The sequence below is a fragment of the Lampetra planeri genome, chromosome 35, assembly GCF_965212315.1.
Source record: "Lampetra planeri chromosome 35, kcLamPlan1.2.h2, whole genome shotgun sequence".
Taxonomy (NCBI): Eukaryota; Metazoa; Chordata; class Hyperoartia; order Petromyzontiformes; family Petromyzontidae; genus Lampetra; species Lampetra planeri.
Genome location: NC_136141.1, coordinates 2,807,009 through 2,831,677, shown reverse-complemented (window position 1 = coordinate 2,831,677; position 24,669 = coordinate 2,807,009). Strand labels below are relative to the sequence as shown.

The 24,669-nt window shown below is 47.4% G+C and overlaps 2 protein-coding genes and 4 non-coding genes across 9 annotated transcripts; 3 read left to right on the top strand and 3 right to left on the bottom strand.

Annotated features, from left to right (window-relative positions):
* The first annotated feature begins 2,000 nt into the window (after positions 1–2,000).
* Positions 2,001–2,073, top strand: TRNAR-CCG (transfer RNA arginine (anticodon CCG)). The gene has a single exon. It is a non-coding gene; the product is annotated as a tRNA-Arg (tRNA).
* Positions 2,074–3,179: 1,106 nt separating this feature from the next.
* TRNAA-CGC (transfer RNA alanine (anticodon CGC)) lies at positions 3,180–3,251 on the bottom strand. Its single transcript has one exon. It is a non-coding gene; the product is annotated as a tRNA-Ala (tRNA).
* A 1,480-nt stretch (positions 3,252–4,731) lies between these two features.
* On the top strand, positions 4,732–4,803 carry TRNAA-CGC (transfer RNA alanine (anticodon CGC)). The gene has a single exon. It is a non-coding gene; the product is annotated as a tRNA-Ala (tRNA).
* A 1,903-nt stretch (positions 4,804–6,706) lies between these two features.
* Positions 6,707–6,778, bottom strand: TRNAA-CGC (transfer RNA alanine (anticodon CGC)). The gene has a single exon. It is a non-coding gene; the product is annotated as a tRNA-Ala (tRNA).
* A 1,647-nt stretch (positions 6,779–8,425) lies between these two features.
* RPS2 (ribosomal protein S2) lies at positions 8,426–14,341 on the top strand. 4 transcript variants are annotated; one of them, XM_078610932.1, is made up of 8 exons: positions 8,426–8,505; positions 10,275–10,412; positions 10,967–11,056; positions 11,185–11,292; positions 11,938–12,111; positions 13,390–13,549; positions 13,801–13,892; positions 14,181–14,341. In XM_078610932.1, the coding sequence occupies exons 2-8, from the start codon at positions 10,278–10,280 to the stop codon at positions 14,241–14,243; spliced, it is 822 nt and encodes a 273-aa protein (XP_078467058.1). In that variant the 5' UTR covers positions 8,426–8,505; positions 10,275–10,277; the 3' UTR covers positions 14,244–14,341. The 4 variants fall into 4 exon arrangements, with proteins under 4 accessions (XP_078467058.1, XP_078467060.1, XP_078467061.1 ...); XM_078610934.1 differs by having other exon boundaries at positions 8,493–8,713; XM_078610935.1 differs by lacking the exon at positions 8,426–8,505 and adding an exon at positions 9,318–9,374.
* A 65-nt stretch (positions 14,342–14,406) lies between these two features.
* On the bottom strand, positions 14,407–19,946 carry NDUFB10 (NADH:ubiquinone oxidoreductase subunit B10). The gene is made up of 4 exons (XM_078610937.1): positions 19,620–19,946; positions 17,246–17,384; positions 16,309–16,448; positions 14,407–14,629 (listed from the first exon to the last, which is right to left on the bottom strand). The coding sequence occupies exons 1-4, from the start codon at positions 19,765–19,767 to the stop codon at positions 14,532–14,534; spliced, it is 525 nt and encodes a 174-aa protein (XP_078467063.1). The 5' UTR covers positions 19,768–19,946; the 3' UTR covers positions 14,407–14,531.
* Between the last annotated feature and the right edge of the window lie 4,723 nt (positions 19,947–24,669).

Below are 24,669 nucleotides of genomic sequence, written 5' to 3'. Positions count from 1 at the left end.
ATTATCATATTTTTACTGGCAAATGAGGTTCCCATAGTGTAGATGCTTGCCCCGAGCTCTCATACTCTGATGGTGCATTGTCTTTGAGTTGTGCGCCTTTTGGCGTCATCTGGTCCAACCCATGTAAGACTAGGCTCTAAGGAAAGCTGTCTCGGGTGTGGACCAATCAACTTCAAGGACAGTGCATATATTATCAGAGTTATGTTTTTTGTTTGCATTACGGCTGCAGGTATTGTGGTGTCAGTTTTGTTGCCAGATAGAAGGGTAAAAAAACAATTATCAGGTCTCACGTTGCCAGAGAGAGCTTGAATCGGCCACCTCCCTGTACGTTGATTAACGCGTCAACAGCCGACACTCACCACTACTTGGCGGTGACGTCACCGCAGACCCATTGTGCCAGGCTCGGTGCACTTTGAGGCTAATTGAAACAAAGACAAAGATCGCCCTATAGCGTTAACAGACTTTCGATTTAAAGCTTTCGTGACTGCAGGGATTCATCTTCTTGGTTCTTTCGGTAAAGTCACGTAGAAGGGAAATAATAAAATAATAAAAATAAAACATAATAAAATGAGACGCTGTCTTTCCGACAGACCTGTTCTTCACCTGAGGACGGCTGCTTGCGTTGTGGCCAAAACGTCGTGAGAATTATTTTATTATGTTTTATTGTTATTATTTTATTATTTCCCTTCTACGTGACTTTACCGAAAGAACCAAGAAGACGTTAACAGACTGTTGGGGCAAGTGCTGTTAGCGAGCACCTATAAAGGCCGGCACGACACACGAGGGGGTAGGTGGCCAACACCACGCCCGGCCACCTTTGTCTCCCCAGTGGCGATGTTTACACATCGCACCAGGTACTCATTTGAGGCTGAGTCGACCTAGGGGAGGTCCAGGATTGGTTCAGATAATCGTCACCGGTGTTGGTAGCCGTGAGCGGGAATCGAACTCGTTTCGCCCGGGTTCATAGCGCAGCTGCACAACCGCTCAAGTTGGAACAAAGATCCCCCATATAGCCTTAATAGACTGTCGGGGCAAGCGCTGTTAGCGAACACCCACGCATACACACGCACGTGCACACACACACACGTACCCACGCAGCACGTCCATCATTTCAAATCAGCGCTGTCTATCACACTCAAAGAGAAATACCTCCCCCCCCCCACCACTGTGTAGCCTTTAACAGACTGTTGGGGCATGTGCTGTTAGCAGCGAGCAGCATCAATGAAGGCCGGCACGGCACATGAGGGGGTGGAGGAGGAACACGTGGATGATGAGAGAACACGCACGCGCAGGGTAGAGACATCATCGTCGCGCTGATATTCATCCAGCGGTGGATAGTGGTGATGACACTGAGAGAGAGAGAGAGACAAGAAGAAGAACACGTGGATGATGAGAGAACACGCACCACTGGTTTAGAGACATCATCACATTGACTGCTCAGAGAAGTCAAGCGGTGCGTGGACAAGCAGGACGCGTTCGGCCAATGAGAGACGCAGCTCGCGAGACTAACAGCGGAGTGCCAGCCAAGGGAGGGAGCACCCACGACATTGACTTGCCACGTAGATTGTGACGTCGCATTGACATTTTGAGATGACCACGAAAAACATTTGTTTTTTATTTTACCAGGTAAGGCTCACTGAGCTATGAAGCTCTTTCACGGAAGCTACCCGGCCACAAATGGAAGTGGTTTATCATCACGTGAACATTTCAAGCAGCAACCCAAACACTCTAAACGCGCGTCGATTCTAAATGTGGAGGGAAAGCACCGGAGGATCCGGGAGAAAAATCTACGCGAACACGGAAAAAGAGACACGCAAACTCCAAAACAAACAGGCGTCAGGGTCGGGATCGAACCCACGGCCTCCTGCATACCAGGCGAGGGAGTTAACATCTCGCAACCGTGGACGCTATGACGATGGCACGGGAACATTTTCACTCAGCAGTGGATTGACCATGGCTGGTGGTGATGATGACCCAAATGAGACACCTTGGCAATGCCAGGCCCAGTGGCCTAATGGATAAGGCACCAGCCTCCGGAGCTGGGGATTGTGGGTTCGAGTCCCATCTGGGTCGTGATTTTTTATTTTTTTATTCCGTATCCAGTTTATCTTCATATTAAACATAAGTCCACGATGAATATAAACCACAACTTTATACGTTCATATTAATATATAGATGTTTATGAAAGTAAGAATGAAACACCACGCTCTAAGCTTGGTGGTGTTTCATTTTTCACCTGAGGACGGCTGCTTGCGTTGTGGCCGAAACGTCGTGATCATTATTTTATTGGTTTTTTTTTCTTTTCTTTTTTCCCTTCTACGTGACTTTACCGAAAGAACCAAGAAGATGAATCCCTGCAGTCACGAAAGCTTTAAATCTAAAAAAAGTGGAGATGTTCGTGCACGGGCACTCCGAATGCAATCGATTGTCTGAGACTGCCAAGCGCGCGCGATGGACGAGAGGATCCTCCGAACGATGCCTTGCTGGAAACTCGCGTCCTTTTGTCTAGCCGTGGGTGCGGGCAGTGGAGTCATTCTGGCCCACCCCTGGTGGACATCGGTGAAAAATGGACTGATAACTCATCGGATTCCTCCGGTATAAATATATCAAGATTCCCGACTCTGATTTGTTTTGAGTTTCATTCAGAGTTTCCTACCACGAGCAGCAGAGGGCGACGTGTTATGAATTTACAAACGAGTCGCGAGTCAATGTTCGACCACGGTGAGAGAGGCCCCCAACAGAGTGCATTGTATGTTACTGGAGAAAGAGCAAACACACATTTATCCTAAAAGTTTCGTTCTTATTATGAATTTACAAACGAGACTCGAGTCAATGTTCGACCACGGTGAGAGAGGCCCCCAACAGAGTGCATTGTATGTTACTGGAGAAAGAGCAAACACACATTTATCCTAAAAGTTTCGTTCTTATTGGCTCACGTTAACGAGAATCAATGTGCCGCCTCTCCCCTCCCTCGCCCTTTCGGTAAAGTGACGTAGAAAGAAAATGAATAATAAATTAAAATAATATTAAATTGCTTTATTTCTACGTGACTTTACCGAAAGAACCAAAGAGTAATTCCTGCAGTCACGAAAGCTTCAAATCAAGTCAGAGCTCATTCAGTTTCCGCATTCAACTTTCGTTTTGAAGTTTCAAATAAACATTCAAAAAATAATCCCACGTGGAGATGCCGGGGATTGAACCCGGGGCCTCACACATGCGAAGCGTGCGCTCTACCACTGAGCTACATCCCCACCACGCTGACTCAGCCTGAACCCAGTAAGGTGACCTCGTCGTTTTGACCTTTAAAACATTTTTTAAAATCCTTTATATTAATATTCTTAGGTTTTTTCGGTAAAGTCACTTGCTTGCGCGCTTACGACCGTGCAAATCTTTCGGTCGTTTTTTAACCCACTTCCCGTGATCCAATCGAGCTGACATTTTGCACAGAGACTCGTTGTGCGTGACAATTTATTTTCGTGAAATTTTTTTTCCAAAATTTTACACTTTTTAGGATTATTTTTTTCATATTTAATTTAAAATACCAATGTGATAAAAATGAAACTCTTACTCAAGAAAAACAAATGAATAATAAAATCAAACCGATGCCACGTATATAAAGGATTTATAGTGAAAAACTTTGTTTTTACGGGTTAATTTTTATTTTACCAGGTCAGGGCCACTGAGCGAAATAGCTCTTGAAATAGAAGCGACCTGGCCACAAGTGATAGCTCAACGACAGTGGCTTATCATCACGTGGAAAAGTACAAGAATATATATGAGAATGTTTGAGAAATTTCCTTTATGAGAGTAGAGGAAAATTATGCCAAGGTAATTGAATAGGAAATCAAATTGTGATTTGAAGGAGAAAAATGATCGTTGAATTTTTACCAAAACACTAAAGATCCAGATGAGACTCGAACCCACAATCCACAGCTCCATAAGCTGGTACCTTATCCAGTAGGCCACTGGGCCACATTCATCTACCCGTTTGTTCTTTGTAATGACCCGTAATGTGGATGAGATGTCACTTTCATGGTCCTCGGAAGTAACCCAGGTAATGCTTGCTTCCAAGTGCCGCTATCTAACAACCGGGACAAGGAACAGATCTGCGAGACTTCCGAGTAGATTCTTCAACTGACCCCGATAGCCCCCTTACACAACGAGGTCACGTTACTGGGTTCAGACGGAGCCAGTGTGGTGGGGATGTAGCTCAGTGGTAGCGCGCACGCTTTGCATGTGTGAGGCCCCGGGTTCATTCCCTGGCATTCCCTGGCATCACCATGTTGGAAGCTTTTATTTAATTTATGTTTCCAACAAAGGTTCATGTCCCTGTAATCGGGGTGCACATGAACTCTCGTAAATATTACCATAAATGAACGATACTTTAGGATGAATTTGTGTTGATTTCAGGAACTTGCTATTATGTATAACTAGCGATGCACACAGTGATGAAATGGTTTCCTTAAACATTTGGAGATGAAAACAAGTGCTTAAAAGTATCCAAAAAACGTTTTATTTCAGAATAAAATATTTCCAAGAATAAATAAATTGGGAAAGCATTATAGGATCCATCCACATGTATTCTTGTTATTTATTTTTGTTTCAAAGACTCGGTGGGTCCAGGGCCCAGGGCCAAGAGGAGAGTGAGTGGGGTGACAAGGGAGAGGAAGAAGCTGATGACGAAGTTTCACCCCGTACCTAGGTGGAACTGCGCCCAGGTAGAACAGGAACGGGGATGTAGCTCAGTGGTAGAGCGCACGCTTCGCATGTGTGAGGCCCCGGGTTCAATCCCCGGCATCTCCACGTGGTGGCATTTTGCCAGTGGCCAATTTTACTCGAAAGAATATGCGTGGCCTGGACAAAAACGCCTGCTTGTGTTCATTCGTTTTGGTTGCTGAGCACAGATCCAGAAGACCAACAATGTCATACGGTCAGCATTGAACAGCACTACAATCAAAGTTGTAGTCGATAAGAGGAACATATTTATGGAATTCATATTATTGGTTCTTTCAGTAAAGTCACGTAGAATGCAAATAATAAAATAATAAAAATATAAAACAATAAAATTCTAACGACGTTTCGACTGCGACACAAGCACTCATCAGGTGTAAAATCTAAATATTTATGGAAATTAACAAGATAATTAGATTTGATACCGTACGATGGGCTTCCAAATTCGAGCAGTGCGTGGAAGAAGCCGAGAGAAAAGTGTTGTGACCTGCCGAGTGGTGGTCGAACGGAGTGAGTGAGACGAAAATCAGTCTGGAGTCCTCATCGAGTGGAACGAATGGAAAAATATCACCATACTTGGGAAATTTTCTTGAAAAGAGTAGAGGAAAGTTATGCCAAGGTAATTGAATGGGAAATCAAATTACGATTTGAAGAAGAAAGATGATCGTTGAATTTTTACCAAAACACTAAAGACCCAGATAGGACTCGAACCCACAATCCCCAGCCTTATCCATTAGGCCACTGGGCCACATTCATCTAGCTGTGTGTTCTTTGTAATGACCCATAATGTGGACGAGATGTCACTTTCATGGTCCACGCAAGTAGCCCTGGTAATGCTTGCTTCCAAGTGTCGCGATCTAACAACCGGGAAAAGGAACAGATCAACTCAGGACATGACCCCGATAGCCCCCTTACACAACGAGGTCACGTTACTGGGTTCAGACGGAGCCAGTGTGGTGGGGATGTAGCTCAGTGGTAGAGCGCACGCAGCAAAGTGGTGTAGCGGACACTTTGCATTTGTGAGGCCCCGGGTTCAATCCCCGGCATCTCCATGTTGGAAGCTTTTATTTAATTCATTTTTCCAACAAAGGTAGAATTCCAAAAACACATTCCTGCGGAGGGAGCTGGTAGGAACGTTGGGTTGCTCGGTCAATGGCCAGGGTCAACGGCGGCGTGGTGTATTCCGCAAATATGCCCGACTGTGAGGGCGGGCACAAGCCTGCGTGAGTAGGTTAAACGTTGAGTTTTATAAGGGCACCACGGAGTGACTAGCCCCTCCCCAGCCCCACCCGAGCTGCACACACGAGCATTCCTTCAACACAGCACAACACACATGCGTATATTAAGTGTTTTTCGTGTAACCACGTGAGAACTCTAGAGTCCAGGATAGCGTCTCATTTGCAAGAGCACCCTGGCGCATTCGATTGACCAGTAGCGTGGTGAGGGCGATGATTTTCTGCGTCTCGTCCCAATTGAGTTAATTGTTTGAAGCGTTCATGCACATGTAGACGCGTGTGTTGTTGTGCTTGCCAGCACTTATAACCTGAACAACGCTACCATTATACTAAATTATCATGATGCTGTTATTATACTGGTATAATATCATTGTACTGTTAAGTACCTTTCTTGAAACTAAGGCATGTTGAATGAATTTTTTTTTTGATTTAAAGCTTTCGTGACTGCAGGGATTCATCTTCTTAGTTCTTTCGGTAAAGTCACGTAGAATGGAAATAATAAAATAATAATAAAACATAATAAAATAATTCTCACGACGTTTCGGCCACAACGCTGTCTCCACGACAGACCTGGTCTTCACCTGAGGACGGCTGCTTGCGTTGTGGCCGAAACGTCGTGATAATTATTTTATTATGTTTTATTTTTAGTATTTTATTATTTCCATTCTACGTGACTTTACCGAAAGAACCAATAAGATGAAAAAAAAAAGTTTTGGAATGAAAAAAAAATCGGTCAAGCGTGGAGATGCCGGGGATTGAACCCGGGGCCTCACACATGCGAAGCGTGCGCTCTACCACTGAGCTACATCCCCTGCCACGGGCGACGCGCCCTCTGCAGGGCTAATGGTCGTCAGTATGCAATCAACACACGAGATCGCCCCCCCACTCTCTCGCCCCCCCCCCTCTCTCGTCCCCCCCCCCTTCTCGCCCCCCCCCCCTCTCACCCCACCCCCCTCTCGCCCCCCCCTCTCGCCCCCCCCTCTCGCCCCCCCCCCTTTCGCCCCCCCCCTCTCGCCCCCCCCTCTCTCGCCCTACCCCCTCTCGCCCCCCCCTCTCGCTCCCACACCCTTTCGCCCCCCCCTCTCGCCCCCCCATCTCTCGCCCCCCCCCTCTCACCCCACCCCCCTCTCGCCTCCCCCTCTCGCCCCCCCCCCTTTCGCCCCCCCTCTCGCCCCCCCCCCTCTCTCGCCCTACCCCTCTCTCGCCCCCCCCTCTCGCCCTCCCCCCCCTCTCGCCTCCCCCCCTCTCGCCCTCCCCCCTCTCGCCCCCCCCCCCTCTCGCCCTACCCCCCCTCTCGCCCCCCCCCTCTCTCGCCCCCCCCTCTCACCCCACCCCCCTCTCGCCTCCCCCTCTCGCCCCCCCCCCTTTCGCCCCCCCCCTCTCGCCCCCCCTCTCTCGCCCTACCCCTCTCTCGCCCTACCCCTCTCTCGACCCCCCTCTCGCTCTCCCCCCCCTCTCGCCCTACCCCCCCTCTCGCCCTACCCCCCCCCTCTCGCCCCCCCTCTCGCCCCCCCCCTCTCGCCCCCCCCCCCCTCTCTCTCGCCCTACCCCCCCTACCCTACACCCTCATAGGCATTGCCCCCTTCAGGCTTTTGACATCATTCTCTTAGGTTTTTTTCGGTAAAGTCACGTAGGGAGAAAAAATAAAATAAATAAATAATGACGTTGCAACGTTGGGTCTACGTTCAATGTTTACCGGAACATTGCTGTTTTCCACTTGTGTGCATCTCCAGCTGTTTCACGAACTTATTGTACGGGGCTTTACAGGGATTGTAAGCTCCAATGGGCATGAACTATGCTAATTATTACACGGGTAATGTATGAACGTAAGAAAGAAGGCCTGCAAGTGTTGGGCTCAGGATAAATGTGACAAATAAAGTTAATTTATACCTGGAAATAAACACGTTTAAAACCTCGACGTATCGTTCAGATAAAATGCGATTGGCAGTTGAGCTTAAGCACCAACGACCAACAAAAACTCAATACACTAATTTGATTTTTTTTAACACATATATATAATCGCGCGACGTTTCGGGCAATAGCCCCATTATTTTCCAAAGCGTTCTAAAAATCTGGATCTGGAAGTTTATAAAAAAAAAATGTAGAGGGAAATCCTCTGAATCTCAAGACAAATCCTCTGAATCTAGAATTAAATCCTCTGAATCTAGAGTTAAATCATCTGAATCTGGAGACAAATCTTCCGAATCTAGAATTAAATCCTCTGAATCTAGAGTTAAATCCTCTGAATCTGAAGACAAATCCTTGGAATCTAGAGGTAAATCCTCTGAATCTGGAGGCAAATCCTCCGAATCTAGAGGTAAATCCTCCGAATCGAGAGGGAAATCCTCCGAATCTGGAGGCAAATCCTCCGAATCTAGAGGCAAATCCTCCGAATCTGGAGGCAAATCCTCTTAATCTAAAGACAAATCCTCCGAATCTAGAGGTAAATCCTCCCTTACCTGGCAACGCCTTGACGTCGAAGAGGCCGTTGATAGCCGCGCATGCGCACTGGCGCCCCCTCTTCTCCCAGAGACATCACGTAAGTCATGGCGCCTCGCTTTCGCTCCCGTTGATTCCTCGTCGCAATCTGCCTCACATCGCGGCCATCCGACCCCGCGCGATCTCTCATCGAGTAGATTACGATTCCTCGAACGTTGCTGGAGGCTACCATTGCACTATTTGCGACTTTCGTTTGTGAAGTTCTCTCGTTAATTAGGTTTAGTGTGCCGGGTGGCCGCGCCGATAAGGTTTGCCGCTGGTGGTAATGGCGTGTTCAGTGCGGCGTGGATTGTGCGCGTTCACTTTGTCGCGATCGCTGTGAGTTTCAAAGGGTCGAACCCGATGTAAAGTTATCTGTTGGCTGGTATAGATACGCGATGATAACTTGAAGGTTTGTAATTGTAAATTTAATTTATAAACCAACGTGTAACTTGTGTTTTGAGTAAAGCCTGGCCTAGGCCGCAGCATAGGAAGGGATTTTGATTCATGATTGGGAAACCATTTATATAGAAATTACAAGTTTCGTAAAACTATACACTTAGACAAAAGGTAGTTTGGACGTCAATCGCGGAGATGGAAGTGATTGAATGAGCCCTTGTGCAGGGCTGTGGGGAATGGCAACAACTTGCCTTCATCTAGCAGTGGATTGATGATGGCTGATGAGAAACTTGTCAGCGTTTATAAATGCACACAAAACGGATGGCTTTTGTACTCTGATTAAGGGCCGTTGCCCGAAACGTCGCCTGTTTTATTATTAAGGCCGCGATATGCGAGGCATGTTACTTATTTTCATTAACAATTGTGTGATAGTGATTGATTATTTTCGTCATTCTACTGCTGGATGAAGCCCTCCACCCGCTCAGAAAGTGTTGGTCCACGTGGGTCGTTTGACCATACTTCGCCACGCTGGTTAGTGCGGAAATGTGAAGAGGGGGAGACCTTTAGGATCGGTTCAGATGTAACTCGCCACTGATGTTCGCCGTGGTTGAAATCTATCCCATTGTAGCGTTATTATTTACCATTAACCTTTTGTTGGGGCTAATCTACGACCAAATCACCAGGAATACATTTTATTTCGAAAGCTTAAGCGGGTTTGCTCCTGGTTAGTATTGTAACAGGGTTGGAGGTTGATGAGGAATACCAGGCGTGGCCTAGAGACGGAAAGTACATCCACGAGACATCGTGCGGAGCGTTTAGTGTCATCTCCTTTTTGTGAGGTTTCTCCGGGTGTTATATGACGGATGATAATGGTCGCGAAAGACTTCGTGTTAAACTTTCTCCGGGTACGCCGGTTTTCCACTTGATGGCACGAGTAGAAAACCTACGTCCCCTGGTTCGCATGGTACCCCCGATGAAGCATCATTCGACACGAGGGCCTATCACTTCAAACCGGCCTGCAGACGCCTTTCACTGCAAGCTTTTTAACACCACTAGTTGGATACAAGAGGGGACATTTTCAACCTGGTAACAATAGTTTTTGGACATCTGTGAAAAAGGGCTTCAAAAATCATCGGATTCCTCCGGTCTAAATTACGGATTCTGATTAAGAAATAAAGATTGAGATACTTTTGTTTTGCTTTAATATTGGATAACGCCAAGGTGTGTGTGGGCCACCCAAATGACATTAACGAGGTCTAACGCAGCACTCCTGAGAGCTTGTATGCTTGTCCATTGCAGCTCATTGGGGCCATCATGCTTAAAAGAGCACTGGGAGGAGAGCCGCATGCAAACGTATCTTCCGGGTTTACCCTCGCGTGCTATGTAAATCCCAAATCTAAGTATCAATGCCATGTGTGTGTGCGCGTGCAGCAAATGGCGGACGACGCCGGTGGTAATCGGGGCGGCTTCCGCGGGGGGTTCGGCTCTGGGGCCCGGGGTCGAGGTCGCGGCCGGGGTCGGGGTCGTGGCCGGGGTCGTGGACGTGGAGGGAAGAGCGAGGACAAGGAGGTGGGAGCGACACCTGCACACAGACTCTACCTGCGTACATGACAAAGATCCCACATTTAGCCTTTGTTATGGTGTGGCCAGAACAATACCCGGCTGGCTGACTTTCTGTCTTCCCAGTGCTGATATTTGCACACAGCACCAGGTACTAATTTTTAAGACTGGCTCAACCTCGGGGAGATACATAGCCGGTTCATGTAATTGCAACAGGCTGGAACAGTGGTGAAGTAGTTAAAATAACTGCACTGACCTCTGCAAACATCGCCTACATTGACAAACAGTGTGAATTTAATAATCATTAGTCCGTGATCAGTTCACTGATGGATGAGGCCTCACCCCAAACTGTCTCACTCGGTTCTACCAAAAGTCAAACTTGAGTCGCCACACTTGTGTAGTGCGGTGCCTTGCACGACTGCTGTTCTAGAGCGCGCACATTCACCTACACATCCAAGCACACACAAGCAGACACGCGCCCACGTGGCACCCACCGTTACGGGCAATTGATGTCACGCAAAATGAGCACCGGATGGTAACGCCCAACGTCTCCTTGGCTGCAGTGGAATCCTGTTACCAAGCTGGGTCGTTTGGTGAAGGACATGAAGATCAAGTCCCTGGAGGAGATCTACCTCTTCTCTCTGCCCATCAAGGTATTGAATTGCAAAAATGGAGGGGGGTAACCCCCAGAACATTTTCCTCTCGCCAGCTCGTTGGTGCATTGTCGTGCGGCGACTGTGCCCTTTATTAACGCGACATGTTTTGGCTGCCCCCCTTGCAGGAGTTTGAGATCATCGACCTGTTCTTGGGCCCGGCTCTGAAGGACGAGGTGCTCAAGATCATGCCCGTGCAGAAGCAGACACGTGCCGGGCAGCGCACCAGGTTCAAGGTGAGTGGTTGTAGCGCTTGTTTGCTGGGGGAGTAAGAGGTTCACTATTAAAACTATTATTTTACCTGGTTAGGCCCATTGAGCTATATGGCTCTTTTTCAAAAGTGCCCTGGCCACAAATGATAGCCCAATGAAGTGGATTATCACATGGACATTTATAGCAGCTAAATACTCTTAAACGCATTTTTCTAAATGTGGAGGGAAAAAATCTGAGGATCCGGAGAAAAAAACCACACGATCACGGGGATAAAATGCAAACTCAGATTTACAGGCGGGACGTTTGTGATCGAACCATTTTATTGCACAGGAGCACAGGGAGTGGAATACAGTATTACCAGCATAAGTGGGATGTCAATTCCCAACGATATGGAAATAATCGGAACATAAGATGGTTGTAAAATACATTTTAGTAGTGGTGCAATGGTGCATTGATTCATCGACATTGACTCGCAAGCTCGAGTAGTTGAATTGTGGAAGACTTTTTGCAATACATTTATAAGTTACACATTCACCTTGTGACTTCTACAATGCCAGTGATTGTGGATTTCTTCACCTGAACATCAAGTTACGCGGGTGTGTTGCAGCGACACTGCTCGTGAATGTCATGGCAATGTAAGCGTGCGTTGTCACGATTCCTCCTGCCAGGCGTTTGTTGCGATCGGTGACTACAACGGACACATCGGTCTCGGCGTGAAGTGCTCCAAGGAGGTGGCGACCGCTATCCGCGGCGCCATCATCCTCGCCAAACTCTCCATCGTGCCGGTGCGCCGTGGCTACTGGGGCAACAAGATCAGCAAGCCGCACACCGTGCCCTGCAAGGTAAGTCCCCCACCGCAGCACTCCGCCGTCGTGCCCTGCACACCCCCGTTTCCACATGAGACACTTTTTAAATCCTTTATATTAGGTTCGCTTGCTTGCGCGCTTACGACCGTGCAAATCTTTCGGTCGTTGTTTTAACCCACTTCCCGTGAGCCAATCGAGCTAAAATTTTCCACAGACTCGTTGTGCGTGACAATTAATGTTCGTGAAAATTTTTTTCCAACATTTTACACTTTTTAGGACAAAAATATTATATTTAATTACCAATTGCTTAATTGTGCAATGCAATCATCTGACCCATAGGTGGCAGCCATCTCAAGCCAGAGGACGAGAGGGACTCTATAGTGAAAAACTTTGATTTTACAGGTTATACTTGTTTCAGCTATCATTTATGGCCAGGTAGCTTCTGAAAAAAAAGCTAATACCTCCGTGAGTTTTACCTGATGAGATTAAAAACAAGTAATGTTTTATTTGTCTAATTGTAAGTGATTTGTTTACCTTCCCTATACTTTGCACTCCTATCGTGTTTTTGTTTTGTTATTGTAATATTCTGAACCGTAGCTCAATCCTATGCATTGTACAGTTGTGTGTAGCACGCTGTTAGTTTTCTTGCAATGCCCGAACGCCATCACCACTCTCATCGCCTAACAATAGATGACACTAAAACATAGCAAACTGTTTGCATTGTACTATGTTACGTAGTTTACCGTTATTATTGCATAGTGCCTTATGCAGCACACCTTTTAGCATTCTATAATACCTCATGAAGTCACCACTACTGCCACATTGTCACTGTTCAATGTAGCACGCTGTTAGCATTGTTTAAAGACTCCTATAACACGAGTGGGTCGTCCAATTGCCCTCGAGGCATGGGTGACTACGCATTTGCACGACACCTGACCTTCAGTCATTCCCCGTGCTCTGCAACTCTCACGGGACCCCTTCCAGCCACCAGATTATACTATTTAATGGGAAGCCTTGGATTCAGTGGCTACTCCCGTACACACGTAAGGCTCTTCCCATATTTGGAAGCCACTGGAGCTGTGCACTTTTAAATCTAGATTTAAAACTCATTTCCTTAGAACTGTTTTTTCTTTCGTTTGTTGCCCTTACCCTGCACCTCCGATTAGCACGGTTGGCTACGTAGAGTGCGAAAGAATTTCAACACAATACACACGTTATCCCACACCCAGTGTCGCACCTATCCCCACGCCGCTCGACCAGAGAGACGCCCTTGCGCGCAGAGTGATAAGCCGCTGTTGTGACTCTTCTCGACAGGTCACGGGCCGCTGCGGCTCCGTGCTGGTGCGCCTCATCCCGGCGCCTCGCGGTACTGGCATCGTGTCCGCCCCTGTGCCCAAGAAGCTGCTGACCATGGCCGGCATTGACGACTGCTATACGTCGGCACGCGGATGCACCGCCACGCTGGGAAACTTTGGTAAACGCACTTGCCGACGAAGAGACTTAAGCCCGCTGTTGCACTATCGTTCGTCTTGCTGATTGTGCCGTTGGGTATTGGTCTGGTTATTTTTGATAATTATTTGTTTAAAGGGGCACAGCGGTGGTGCAGTAGTTTGTGCCCTGCATTGAGGTTGGAAAGCTTAATAGCAAGCTATGCTCAATATAACAGCATTTGCTCTCACATCCTGTGTCGTTTTGTCTAACCCACCGTACTGCTTGCATCCACAGCCAAGGCTACGTTTGACGCCATCTCAAAGACGTACAGCTACCTGACTCCGGACCTCTGGAAGGAGACGGTGTTCATCAAGTCTCCTTACCAGGTACCTGGTGGGGAAGTGGACGAGAATTGTTCTGGAATCACGCCATATAAATGCTTTCCTCTTCAGCGAGCACGCATATTATTTATACCGCGCTTTCCATGAAATACATCTCCATATCCTGGAGCAAATACAACATCCATACAAAGAGTAATAATATACACGACAGATGAGAATAAAACAAGCTATTGTGCGATTTTTTTACCCACTTCATTTGAGTTATATACCTGCTGTGAAGAGTGTGATGTAATCCATCTCTCCCCCCTCTCCTTGTGACTATTCCCTCTGCAGGAGTACAGCGACCACTTGGCCAAGAACCACACGAGGGTGGCCGTGGCCAAGCCCACAGCGTAAAACGCTGCTTCTCAGGGAAGCTGCACGGATTGCTCTGCATTGTTGTGGTCACAGTCAATAAAACCACCCAAGGAAAAAAGATTTTGAATCTTCGTGCACTTAATTCCGTCGTGTGTGCGTATGTGATGGGTGGTGTGTATATATTCAGACAGTCTCGCAGAGGCATATTTTAACATCTTTATTAGAATGTACAGAGGTGGCGGGCTTGGCTTGCTTTGGCCAGTGCCATCTGCGCCAGCGATAAAGAAGCTTAAAGGATCTGAAACAGCTCTTATTGCTGCCACTCCACTACTCATTTTCAGCTGCCTGCCGCCTCTCCTTGATCATGCGATGCTTCTGCTTCATCAGGCATCGCCGTGAATTCCCCAGAACGCCCAGGTCGCCATCTGTGCAACAAACAAAAATTAGCTACCCAGCCACCTGCAATTAAACAGTGTTGTATTTGAAGATGTCTGGTCTGGTGGCCCAGCAAAAGAGCCATCAGATACTCCCAATCAGAAGGGTACAAGTTGAAATCCTGGTGAGAGGTTGATAAAACGAGGAACACTTGGGAACTGTGGTGGTTGAAACTTGCCCCTGAGGAAAGTTATCCCACCACTGGGCCCAGGGTAAACACGTTCCTTCCGAGTGGGCAGGTAGGAACTTGGTTGGACAGCGTGGCGTTCAGGGGGGGGGGCAGTTGGATGAGTGGGCATGTTTACCCTTCCCCCACCCCGACATCGTCAACCAATCACGGCGGTGTTCGGTGGAGAGGTGCATGGGTGGGCGGAATTCCGGATATGCACGACAGAAATAATCCCTGGTGGGCAGTGTGGAACCTGTTGTTCCTACCTGTTTAAAAAGATGACCTCTGCCAGAATTCTCATTTGAGCCGGAAATCACTAACTTTGTGAACCTTACCAGGTGCTCGCAGAACTGTCCTTCACAGGCTAGGCTGTACAGACAGGTCTTGGTATGATCAAGTCTGTTAGACGAGTGATTTCAGCCTAATTTTGTATACCGCTTAAATATATATCTAATGGCCATATGCCTTGGTTTACAGCTGCTGAGATACCGTTGTTGCATCCAGTTATTGAACTGCACATTTTTTTATTCTGTTATCAAATTTGCCAAAGTTCAGCTCTGGCAATTAACACATTCCTGCGGAGGGAGCTGGTAGGAACGTTGGCTTGCTCGGTCAATGGCCAGGGTCAACGGCGGCGTGGTGTATTCTGCAAATATTCCCGACTGAGGGCGGGCACAAGCCGGCGTGAGTAGGTTAAACGTTGAGTTTTTTAAGGGCACCACGGTGACCAGCCCCTCCCCACACAGCCCCTCCCTGCACGACAGACACAATAATCCCCTGTGGGCTGGTATAACCTGGCGGTTCCTACCAGTAAAATATTGACGTTGAATATGTACTCTCGGCAGAGTGGGTGCTGACCACTGCTGTGGACCAGATGTGGTTTCACATTGCCATCCATGCCAGAGATCCAAATGAATATTTCTGGGGTAAATCGCACAATCTATGTTATGTTGCCATTTACACTGGTGTAAATTATAATAAGCTCGCTCATCAATAACTATAGAAGAGAAGTGCTGGATTAAATTAGTGTATTTTTACAGCATAACGTTTGCATGGTTCGTTATGCATGGAAACTTAGCCGTGGATCAAGTCAACTGCCGAGCTGTCCTGCCACCAGAGGTCGCAAACGGGTTTTGATTCCTTACCCGGCCGCACCAGGGTCGCAAATGGGTACCTGATTGCGACCTCTGGGATGAAGCCATGTTGCAGGCGTGGTTGAGTTGATTATAGGAACTTGAATTGTGAGAAGAGACAAGATGTTGGGAAATGAGTGACAAACGGTTACTCACCAGTGACTCACGGCCTACCCGTACCCGGCCGCACCAGGGTCGCAAACGGGTACCCGTACCCAACCGGGTACGGGTATCGGGTAGGGTACGGGTTTCGGGTACCTGGTTGCGACCTCTGCCTGCCACCTCCCAATATGCCGAGCTGGCAAAGGGGTCATCCGGTCGATTCCCCCCCACTCTGCCAGGTGCAAAGAACTGGTACAGCACTCACAACGCGATTCGAAGGCGATGTTCACTTCTTTGTACTTCCGCATTTCCTCCAAGCAGTTCTGCTGGTGGTTCTCTCCCTCGCGAGTGACGCACGCCTGCATGCGCTCCTGCATGATTTTCACAACCTCTCGGTCCACTTTCCTGCGAGGGCGGTAGCAAAGAGGACCAGGTGAAGGTTTATTGGTGACGGAAAAGCAGTACTTGTGTGCTGGCCTATACCGAGCCCTGTAAATATTCAACAGAACGGAATGGCTTCTTCATTTATCCGCACGGATACCGCTCTACATCCGTGCCCACCGCCTCGGCACTGCCTAGGGCCTACAAAAAAAGTGTGACTGTATGATAACAAATGTAACTAAGATATCTTATTGAATACATGTATTTATATAGAAAGGATAGGCACATTGTGTCAAATTATCATGTGTTTATCTGCGGCGCACAGCACGCTTCAATCGAATTAGGGCACAGACTAAATAATGAGCGTGTCGATAACGACATCTGTCCAGTGGCTGGACGAAGTACACGTGAAACAAGCGGAGTGACAGTGGCCGTAGTAACTTTTGGAAAGTTATCACTGAAAGGCCTACAAGAATCCATAGGTTTTTGGACGAGATCGCGTAAATATAAACGTGTCGTTAAACCCGTCACCACCCGACACAGCCAATTAGTAAGGTTTGTCACGTACAGCACACTGGTGTGTTGGAGAGTAAACCCACAACATTCATTCCATTACGACGTTTCGACAATAATTACAACGAGCATCAGGCGGACAGCCAGATTTGTGGGGAAATCCTCCTGTTTCGGTCTTGAGTAGAGGGATACATTGTGATGTCGTCACTTTCGAGCCAAGCGTGTTCATCTGGCCTACAAGAACCTTAATCCGGCCCTGGATAGTGGTGGGGGGGGGGGTGCAACTCCAAGGTGAAAACGTTACGCACAGGTCACGCTTCCACTGGCGGTCAGCCTCGTAGTTGCACAGCAGGTCCCCGACAGTGCACTCGGTGAGCATGGGCACGCGGCGGTACTGGCGGTGGTAGTAGACGTGGTTGTTCTTCTGCTGCTGGCGCTCCACCCACTCTGCGTTGGCGAGAGAGCGAGAGAGACGGGCAGTCGCACACACACAGCCATGCACGGACACACAGACAGGCATGGACACACACACACACAGCCAGGCACGGACACACACACAGCCAGGCACGGACACACACACACAGCCAGGCACGGACACACACACACACAGCCACACACACAGCCAGGCACGGGTGCACACACAGCCATGCACGGACACACACACACACAGCCAGGCACGGACACACACACACAGCCAGGCACGGACACACACACACACAGCCACACACATAGCCAGCCGCGGGCACACACACAGCCACGCACGGGCACACACACATACAGCCACGATGTGGCTGAATTAAATCTAAATATACTGGTGGAATCCGATGAGCTATAAAGTTATTTTCACAGATGCCCAGTATGGGCACGGGGTAAAAACGTTACAACAACAATCAGTACAGAAACATGGTAGTGCAGAGTATAAGAAAGGTCAACAAATCACCCAAAACAAGATCAGGTCAACCGTAACGAATACTTACGGTCATGATGGATTCGTCGCATTGCGCGCATCAAGATTTGTTTTATTATTTATTTTATTTTTATTTTCCTTTTATGAATTTCAATTTTTTTCCTACGTGACTTTACCGAAAAAACCTAAGAATATGAATCCTTGCAGTCACGAAAGCTTCAAATCTAGAATTAAGATTTGTTTTGCAATTAGTACAAATGGAACAATGCGGACGTCCTAAATAAACGCTTCATTCGAGACCCAAATATCGCACCTGCTTGGCTTTTGACATTCCTCAAAGGGCAATCAATCGCATCAGAACAACACGCCCGTGCACACATCTTCGTGAATGGGAATACACAAGGACGAGCCAGAGAAGGGCGACTGTGGCCGCGCTTCTTCAACGAAGGACGAACAGCAAAACGACACGAACTCTCTCTCTCTCTCTGTGTCCTGAAGTCCTCCCCCCGTTGCTGACAAGACCTCAACGTTGGCATTTTAGCTCTCGGACCTATAGCCGAACGCAAGAATAGAAGATAATTGATCAATGGAATTGGAACGAGACAGAACGGCGCTACACACGGCGCGGTTTGTGCCAAATCATTGACTGACCAACGTGGCGATTTGGGGTCAAATTATTCGCTCAGCGTGGGAAGGCCTTCATCCACCAATGGGTTGACTAAAACTCACGCGCGAAGGCTAAACACCGCACAATACAAGCTACTGTGGTCACTCGTCCAGTAGACATGATCTTACAAAGATAAAGAACCCCCGTATAGCCTTCACCGACTGTTGGGCCAAGTGCTGCTATGAAGGCCGGCACGGCACACGAGGGGGCGGGTGGCCAGCACCACGGCCGGCCGCCTTTGTCTCCCCGGTGGCGATGTTTACTAAGCACCGCACCTAGGTGCTCATTCGAGGCCGAGTCAACCTAGGGGAGGGTCAGGACAGGTTCAGATATTCGCCACCGGTGTTGGCCGTGTGCGGGAATCGAACTCGGGTTCCCGGGTGGCACGATCTTGCACTCACACAAAGATCCACTCTGTAGTCTACACACATTTGGGACACTGATACATATATATTTACGTATAAAGGTTACTAATGGACATTAACCCCGGATAAATCAAATATTTTGATTCTGAACCTTCAATCGAGAGATGCATACCGAACTTACAGCTTACAAAACACACACACAGCACACACACTGCGCAGCGCGCACACTGCACAGCGCGCACACTGTACAGCACACATACTGTTTAGTACACACACGTGCACTGTACAGCACACACTGTACAGTACACGCACTGTACAGTAGACACACTGTATAGCACACACTGTACAGTACACACACTGTACAGTAGACACACCCTGTACAATAGACACACATGCACCACCCATCGCCGCGTGACTTCTGCTCATCCTACTCGGCTCGAGCTCTCGCGTGCGACTGTGAATGGCGCTACCCCGCACCCATCACACACACACAGCAGCACATCGCCCTCAAGTCTACACAGAGGCGTGCACCACCAATCCCCGCGTCACTTCAGCTCGTCCTCCTTGGCCAGACAGCTTGTGGCGTGTGTGGTGTGGTGTGTGTGGTGTGGTGTGTGTGGATGTGCGTGTGTGGCGTGTGTGTGTGGCGTGTGTGTGTGGTGTGTGTGCGGCGTGTGTGTGGTGTGTGTGTGGCGTGTGTGTGGTGTGTGTGCCACCATCAAGGTGACTGCGAATGTCGCTACCCCGCAAGGTCGTGACGGGGAGGTCGATGGCGAGGTGGTAGAGCTGGGCCACGATTAGTCCCGGGTCGGGCAGCGTGGTGCTCCTCTCTGCCGCAGGAGTGCGGCTCGGGGCCTCCGGGTAGACGTCCTTGTCCACCCCTTCAGGCATGGCGAGGCTCAAGGAGACGACGGCGATGAGAGACGGAGAGACACAAGCGCTGCAGAGGAATGAGAACGATTGCGGACGCGCGGATCTTGGGGTGAAGCTGTGAGAGCGACAGACGCCCCGAGGGCTGCTGAACGCGCGTGTGGTAAGCCGCTCGCGTGGGTGTTTCTGCCTCCAGGGCGAGTGGCGAGTTGAAAGGTGCCGTGCTTCAGTTGTCAGTGGGGGGAGCGGTGGCGCAGCGGTTAGCGCGCTACGAACTCCACGAGCTGAGTTCGATATTCACAGTTTAACACGTGGGCAGGCTTTAGTGACCAATATCGTCCATAAGAGAGGTTGTTTTTTGGGAGGGGGTTCGATCGCGTAAATAGATAAATGTGTCGTTAAAACCCGCCACCACCCGACACAGCCAACTAGTGAGGGTTGTCACGTAAACAGAACGTGGCCAATTCGTTACTAGTACAGCACTCGTGTGTAGTGTAGTGTATAGTGTATAATGTAGTGTATAGTGTAGTGTGTAGTGTATTGTGTAGTGTATAGTAGTGTAGTGTGTAGTGTAGTGTATAGTAGTATAGTGTATAGCAGTGGTGTGGACTCGAGTCATGTGACTTGGACTCGAGTCAGACTCGAGTCATGAATTTGATGACTTGCGACTCGACTTGGACTTGCATAACAATGACTTTGTCCCACCTCTGGTGTATAGTAGTGTATAGTGTAGTGTATAGTAGTGTAGTGTATAGTGTAGTGTATAGTAGTATAGTGTATCGTAGTGTCGTTATAGTGGAGTGTATTGTAGTGTATAGTGTAGTGTATAGGTATGCAGTCAACAATGCTTGACTCAGGGAGGAGGACGCCCCTGCCATGCATAGTCCCATGGGATGTTGGCTATCAACAACAAGGCAACTCCTATGACTAATTGGGAATGGGACGCAAGCGTAGGATTGATCACCCTGTCGCTGGCCGCCTTTGGGGAGGGTGTATAGTGTGAAAGGCCGAAACACGATGCGCTCCCCAAATTTCACCAGGCTCACTGTTCATGAACTCTTGGAAGTGCTTGCACAAAGGATATTAACATCTCATCCTGTGTTCTTGGAATCTGTGTATAGTGGAGTGTATAGTAGTGGAGTGTATAGTAGTATAGTGTATAGTGGAGTGTATTGTAGTGTATAGTAGTGTCGTGTATAGTGTAGTGTATAATAGTGTATAGTGTAGTGTATAATAGTGTATAGTGTAGTATACTAGTACAGCACCACCGGTGTGTTGGAGAGCCAAGCCACAACATTTACAATCTGAGTAAGGACGTTTCGCCAGTAATTACAACCAGCTTCATCAGGCGGCAGCCAGATTTGTGGGCTTGTCTTGAATGTACAGGGTGGTCCAGTTGTCATGTGACCCCCATTTCATTCTCTAAAAGGTAATATTTTGGTATATTCTTCAGAAAAAAAATACTTGAAGTGGCCTCATGTGCTCTGAAGAAGGGACATTGCCCGAAACGTCGCCTATAATACAGGTTTCCTTATAAGGCGGCAGTGTTATTAACCGATGTTGAAGATATTGGTTATAATTTAACACAGCAGGGGGCGCAATTTCCCACACTAAACTTAAGCCAAACTAAGACTAAACGAATGTAATTATTGTTTTTTTGTGCAGTCGTTTGTGGGCTGAGTAAGTTTACAAATATAACAATGCTCTTTGGTTCTTTCGATAGAGTGACTTTACCCACCTGATAACGGACGCTTGTGTTGCGCCCGAAACGTCGTCATTTATTTTATACCTACGTGACTTTACCGAGAGAACCAAAGAGTCTGGAGTCCTGCAGTCACGAAAGCTTCAAATCAAAATAGAACAATGCTTTCATGATCCTGCCCATTTCCACACATAGCACGTGACGAGTGTTTGGCGACCACTGCAGGCACTGCAGGAGGGTGGAGCGGTTTGGTGCGGAGCACTCCGTGACATGAGTTCGATTCCTGCCCACGGATAACTCGTCATTGGAGAGTGATGTCCGAACCGGCCGCGAACATAAACCACCACGCCAACTCCGGCCATCATCGCAGCATTTTTTGGCGAGCCGTCGAACAAAGACGGTTCACTGCATTGCTCAGCTTTCGGATGCGCTTCTTCGCCCGTTTAGAACGCTTTCCATTCCGATATTAGGAAGCCACTGGAGCTATACAATGTTAAATCTAGATTGAAAACTCGTTTTTTTTTTAAACAGTTTTGTACCATTGGAACCTCATTTGCCAGTAACAAAATATGATAATTGGGTTTTTACCCTTTTATCTGGAAACAAAACTAACACCCTTTTTTTACAAGGAGTCATGTTTGCATTGACCACAATACCTGCAGTCGGAATTCAAACAAAAAACATACCTGATAATGTATGCACATTTGTGCGCATTTTGGCGTCATCTGGTCCAACACCATGTGAGACTAGGCTCTAAAGAAAGCTGTCTCGGATGTGGACCAATCAACTTCAAGGACAGTGCACACATTATCAGAGTTATGTTTTTTGTTTGCATTCCGACTGCAGGTATTGTGGTCAATGCAAACATGACTCCTTGTAAAAAAAAGGTGTCCGTTTTGTTGCCAGATAAAAGGGTAAAAAAACAATTATCAACAGTTTTTGTGTTTCGTCTGTTGTCCTTCATCTGCTGCTCCGATTCGCACGGTTGGCTACGTACGGTGCGGAAGAAGTTCAACATACAGAGCCGTCCCCTCGCCCCCCTCCCGCTTCACCTACTCATACTGACCAGCGCGGTGAAGTATGGTCAAACAGCCAACATGGCCAACCCGGAGCATGAGGAGATCCTCAGCCAGCAAACAGATTGACATTAGCACTATTCAAGAGCAAATTAAATTTCCAGTTTTCTCTTGAAAAACAAAAGATAGCTTAAAATCTATAATGATTGTTTTGTTTCCAGAAGCTGTCACTTTGGTATGAAACAAAGACCCAATTTAACAAATCACGACTCGTTTCACTTGTGCAGTTGTGTGCCAAAACAATTTTCCTTTATTAAGAGCGAGCGATGGTATTTGGTAAAACCGATTTTAAGTTCATAATCAGATTTACAAGGAGACGCAAGTGCCAGCATAGCTTGAAACCACAGCCTCACACAGACGTCGAAATAAAATTAAATCCACCCCCCCAGCCACAGTGAGAAGTGTCAAATAAAATAAAGTGATTAAGTGTTGAACACTACTGTACAATCTGTGTGTGTGTAAGGTTTTCGTGTGTTAAACACCACCGATATACAATAAGGGGAAATGGAAAAGCACGCTGGGGATTTTGTGAACCGAAGTATTCTCGTGCCTGTGGGCACGGTTTTACGAGTCCCTGGCTGAAACATATTTTTAAGAATCCAACAATTAGCACGAGAAACCTTTTATTAAAGCTTACTTTTTTTCAAGTCTTTCTATCCATCCAGAATATTAAAAATGTAAAACATGCAACATTTCTCCAGCAAATAATATAATTCCTAAATTTCTAAATCCGCTCTGTTAAATGTCTATCTACCCTTAGTGTTACATCGCGTCATTATCCCAACATGTTAATACACGAATTCTTTTTCCAATTAAGAAAGAGCTAAAGTTTAAACGGCAAAGGTGGTGCCCTGCAATTTCTTGCTCATGCCACTGTTAGTGGAAGGGTCTTCGCGATTAGGGGCTCTAGAGAGCCCCTCCAGTGAGTATTTGGCCTAAGTGCCGGATTATCCTCGTCGCAAAAGTAGCTACAGATGCTACGGGCCCCGCACTTTCAAAGGCCCTGCACGAAATGCTTTCAAACTATCAATTCCGGTTCAGTGATTCTGCACTTGCTCTATTACTATAGTACTATACCGCCTTCAACTTTTATGAACGACCGGGTGTTTAAGGTTAGCGATTTGTCGTATTATCTAGCTGTATAGCAAATGAAAAAAATACAATTACTTTACTATGCAAGTTAAAAAAATCTGTGTTTTAATATTTACGTGTTTTTTTTATTTAGGGCCCCTTTATAACATATGCTACAGGCCCCGCACTAGCTTAGTCGGGCACTGTTTGGCCTACTCTTCCACGCTGGCCAGCCGTCTTGGAAGAGGTGGGAGCACGCACACTTTTTTACATTGCTCGGTGGATAGAGGCCAGGGGAGCGATTTCAACAACTTGCCCCGTTGTTTCAACTGCCGGTGGAGATTGAACCCGTCGACCTCTGGATTTTAAGTCCAGCATTGTGCTACGAACCATTTCACCACGGCAGCACCCTAACATTTAAAACGAATGCAAAAAGCGAGAGGTGCGAGCAGTCAAACAGTTCGCAGAATTATTTCATTAGAATTGAGGGAGGGGGGGGAGGCTAATGGAAATTAAACCACAACGCGACCAACAAAATTACCCTATTCTGCTCTCAAGAGGTTGCAAACTAAAAAGAAAAAACAGATCCACCCGAAGGACGTAGCTTATTTTTCTGAGACGTTTCAGGTCAAACAGCCTCACAAGGGCCGTGACGTGGCCGAGCCATTGCTGAGGTGCGTGGTTCGAACCCAGTGGCCGCCCTAGTTAATACTGCAGGTATCAACCATAAAATACTTCACAATGGACGTTACAAGACCATGTGGTGACGTTATTTCAACATTTTAAAAAGAATGAGGCCACGTGTGCCGACGTCACGGTCTAAATTAGAGGAATAACCTGAAAATTACATAATTGGGTTAAACCATACAGCAAGATTGTCCCCTACCGGTTTAACCATATCCATCTGTGAAACATAGCACCTTTGTGGTAGCCTTGTGCTATGGGAATGGTGCAAATGCCGAGTGTACTAAAATATCTTCTTGGTTCTTTCGGTAAAGTCACGTAGAAGGTAAATAATAAAATAATAAAAATAAAACATTATAAAATCCAATTCTCACGACGTTTGTATTTTAT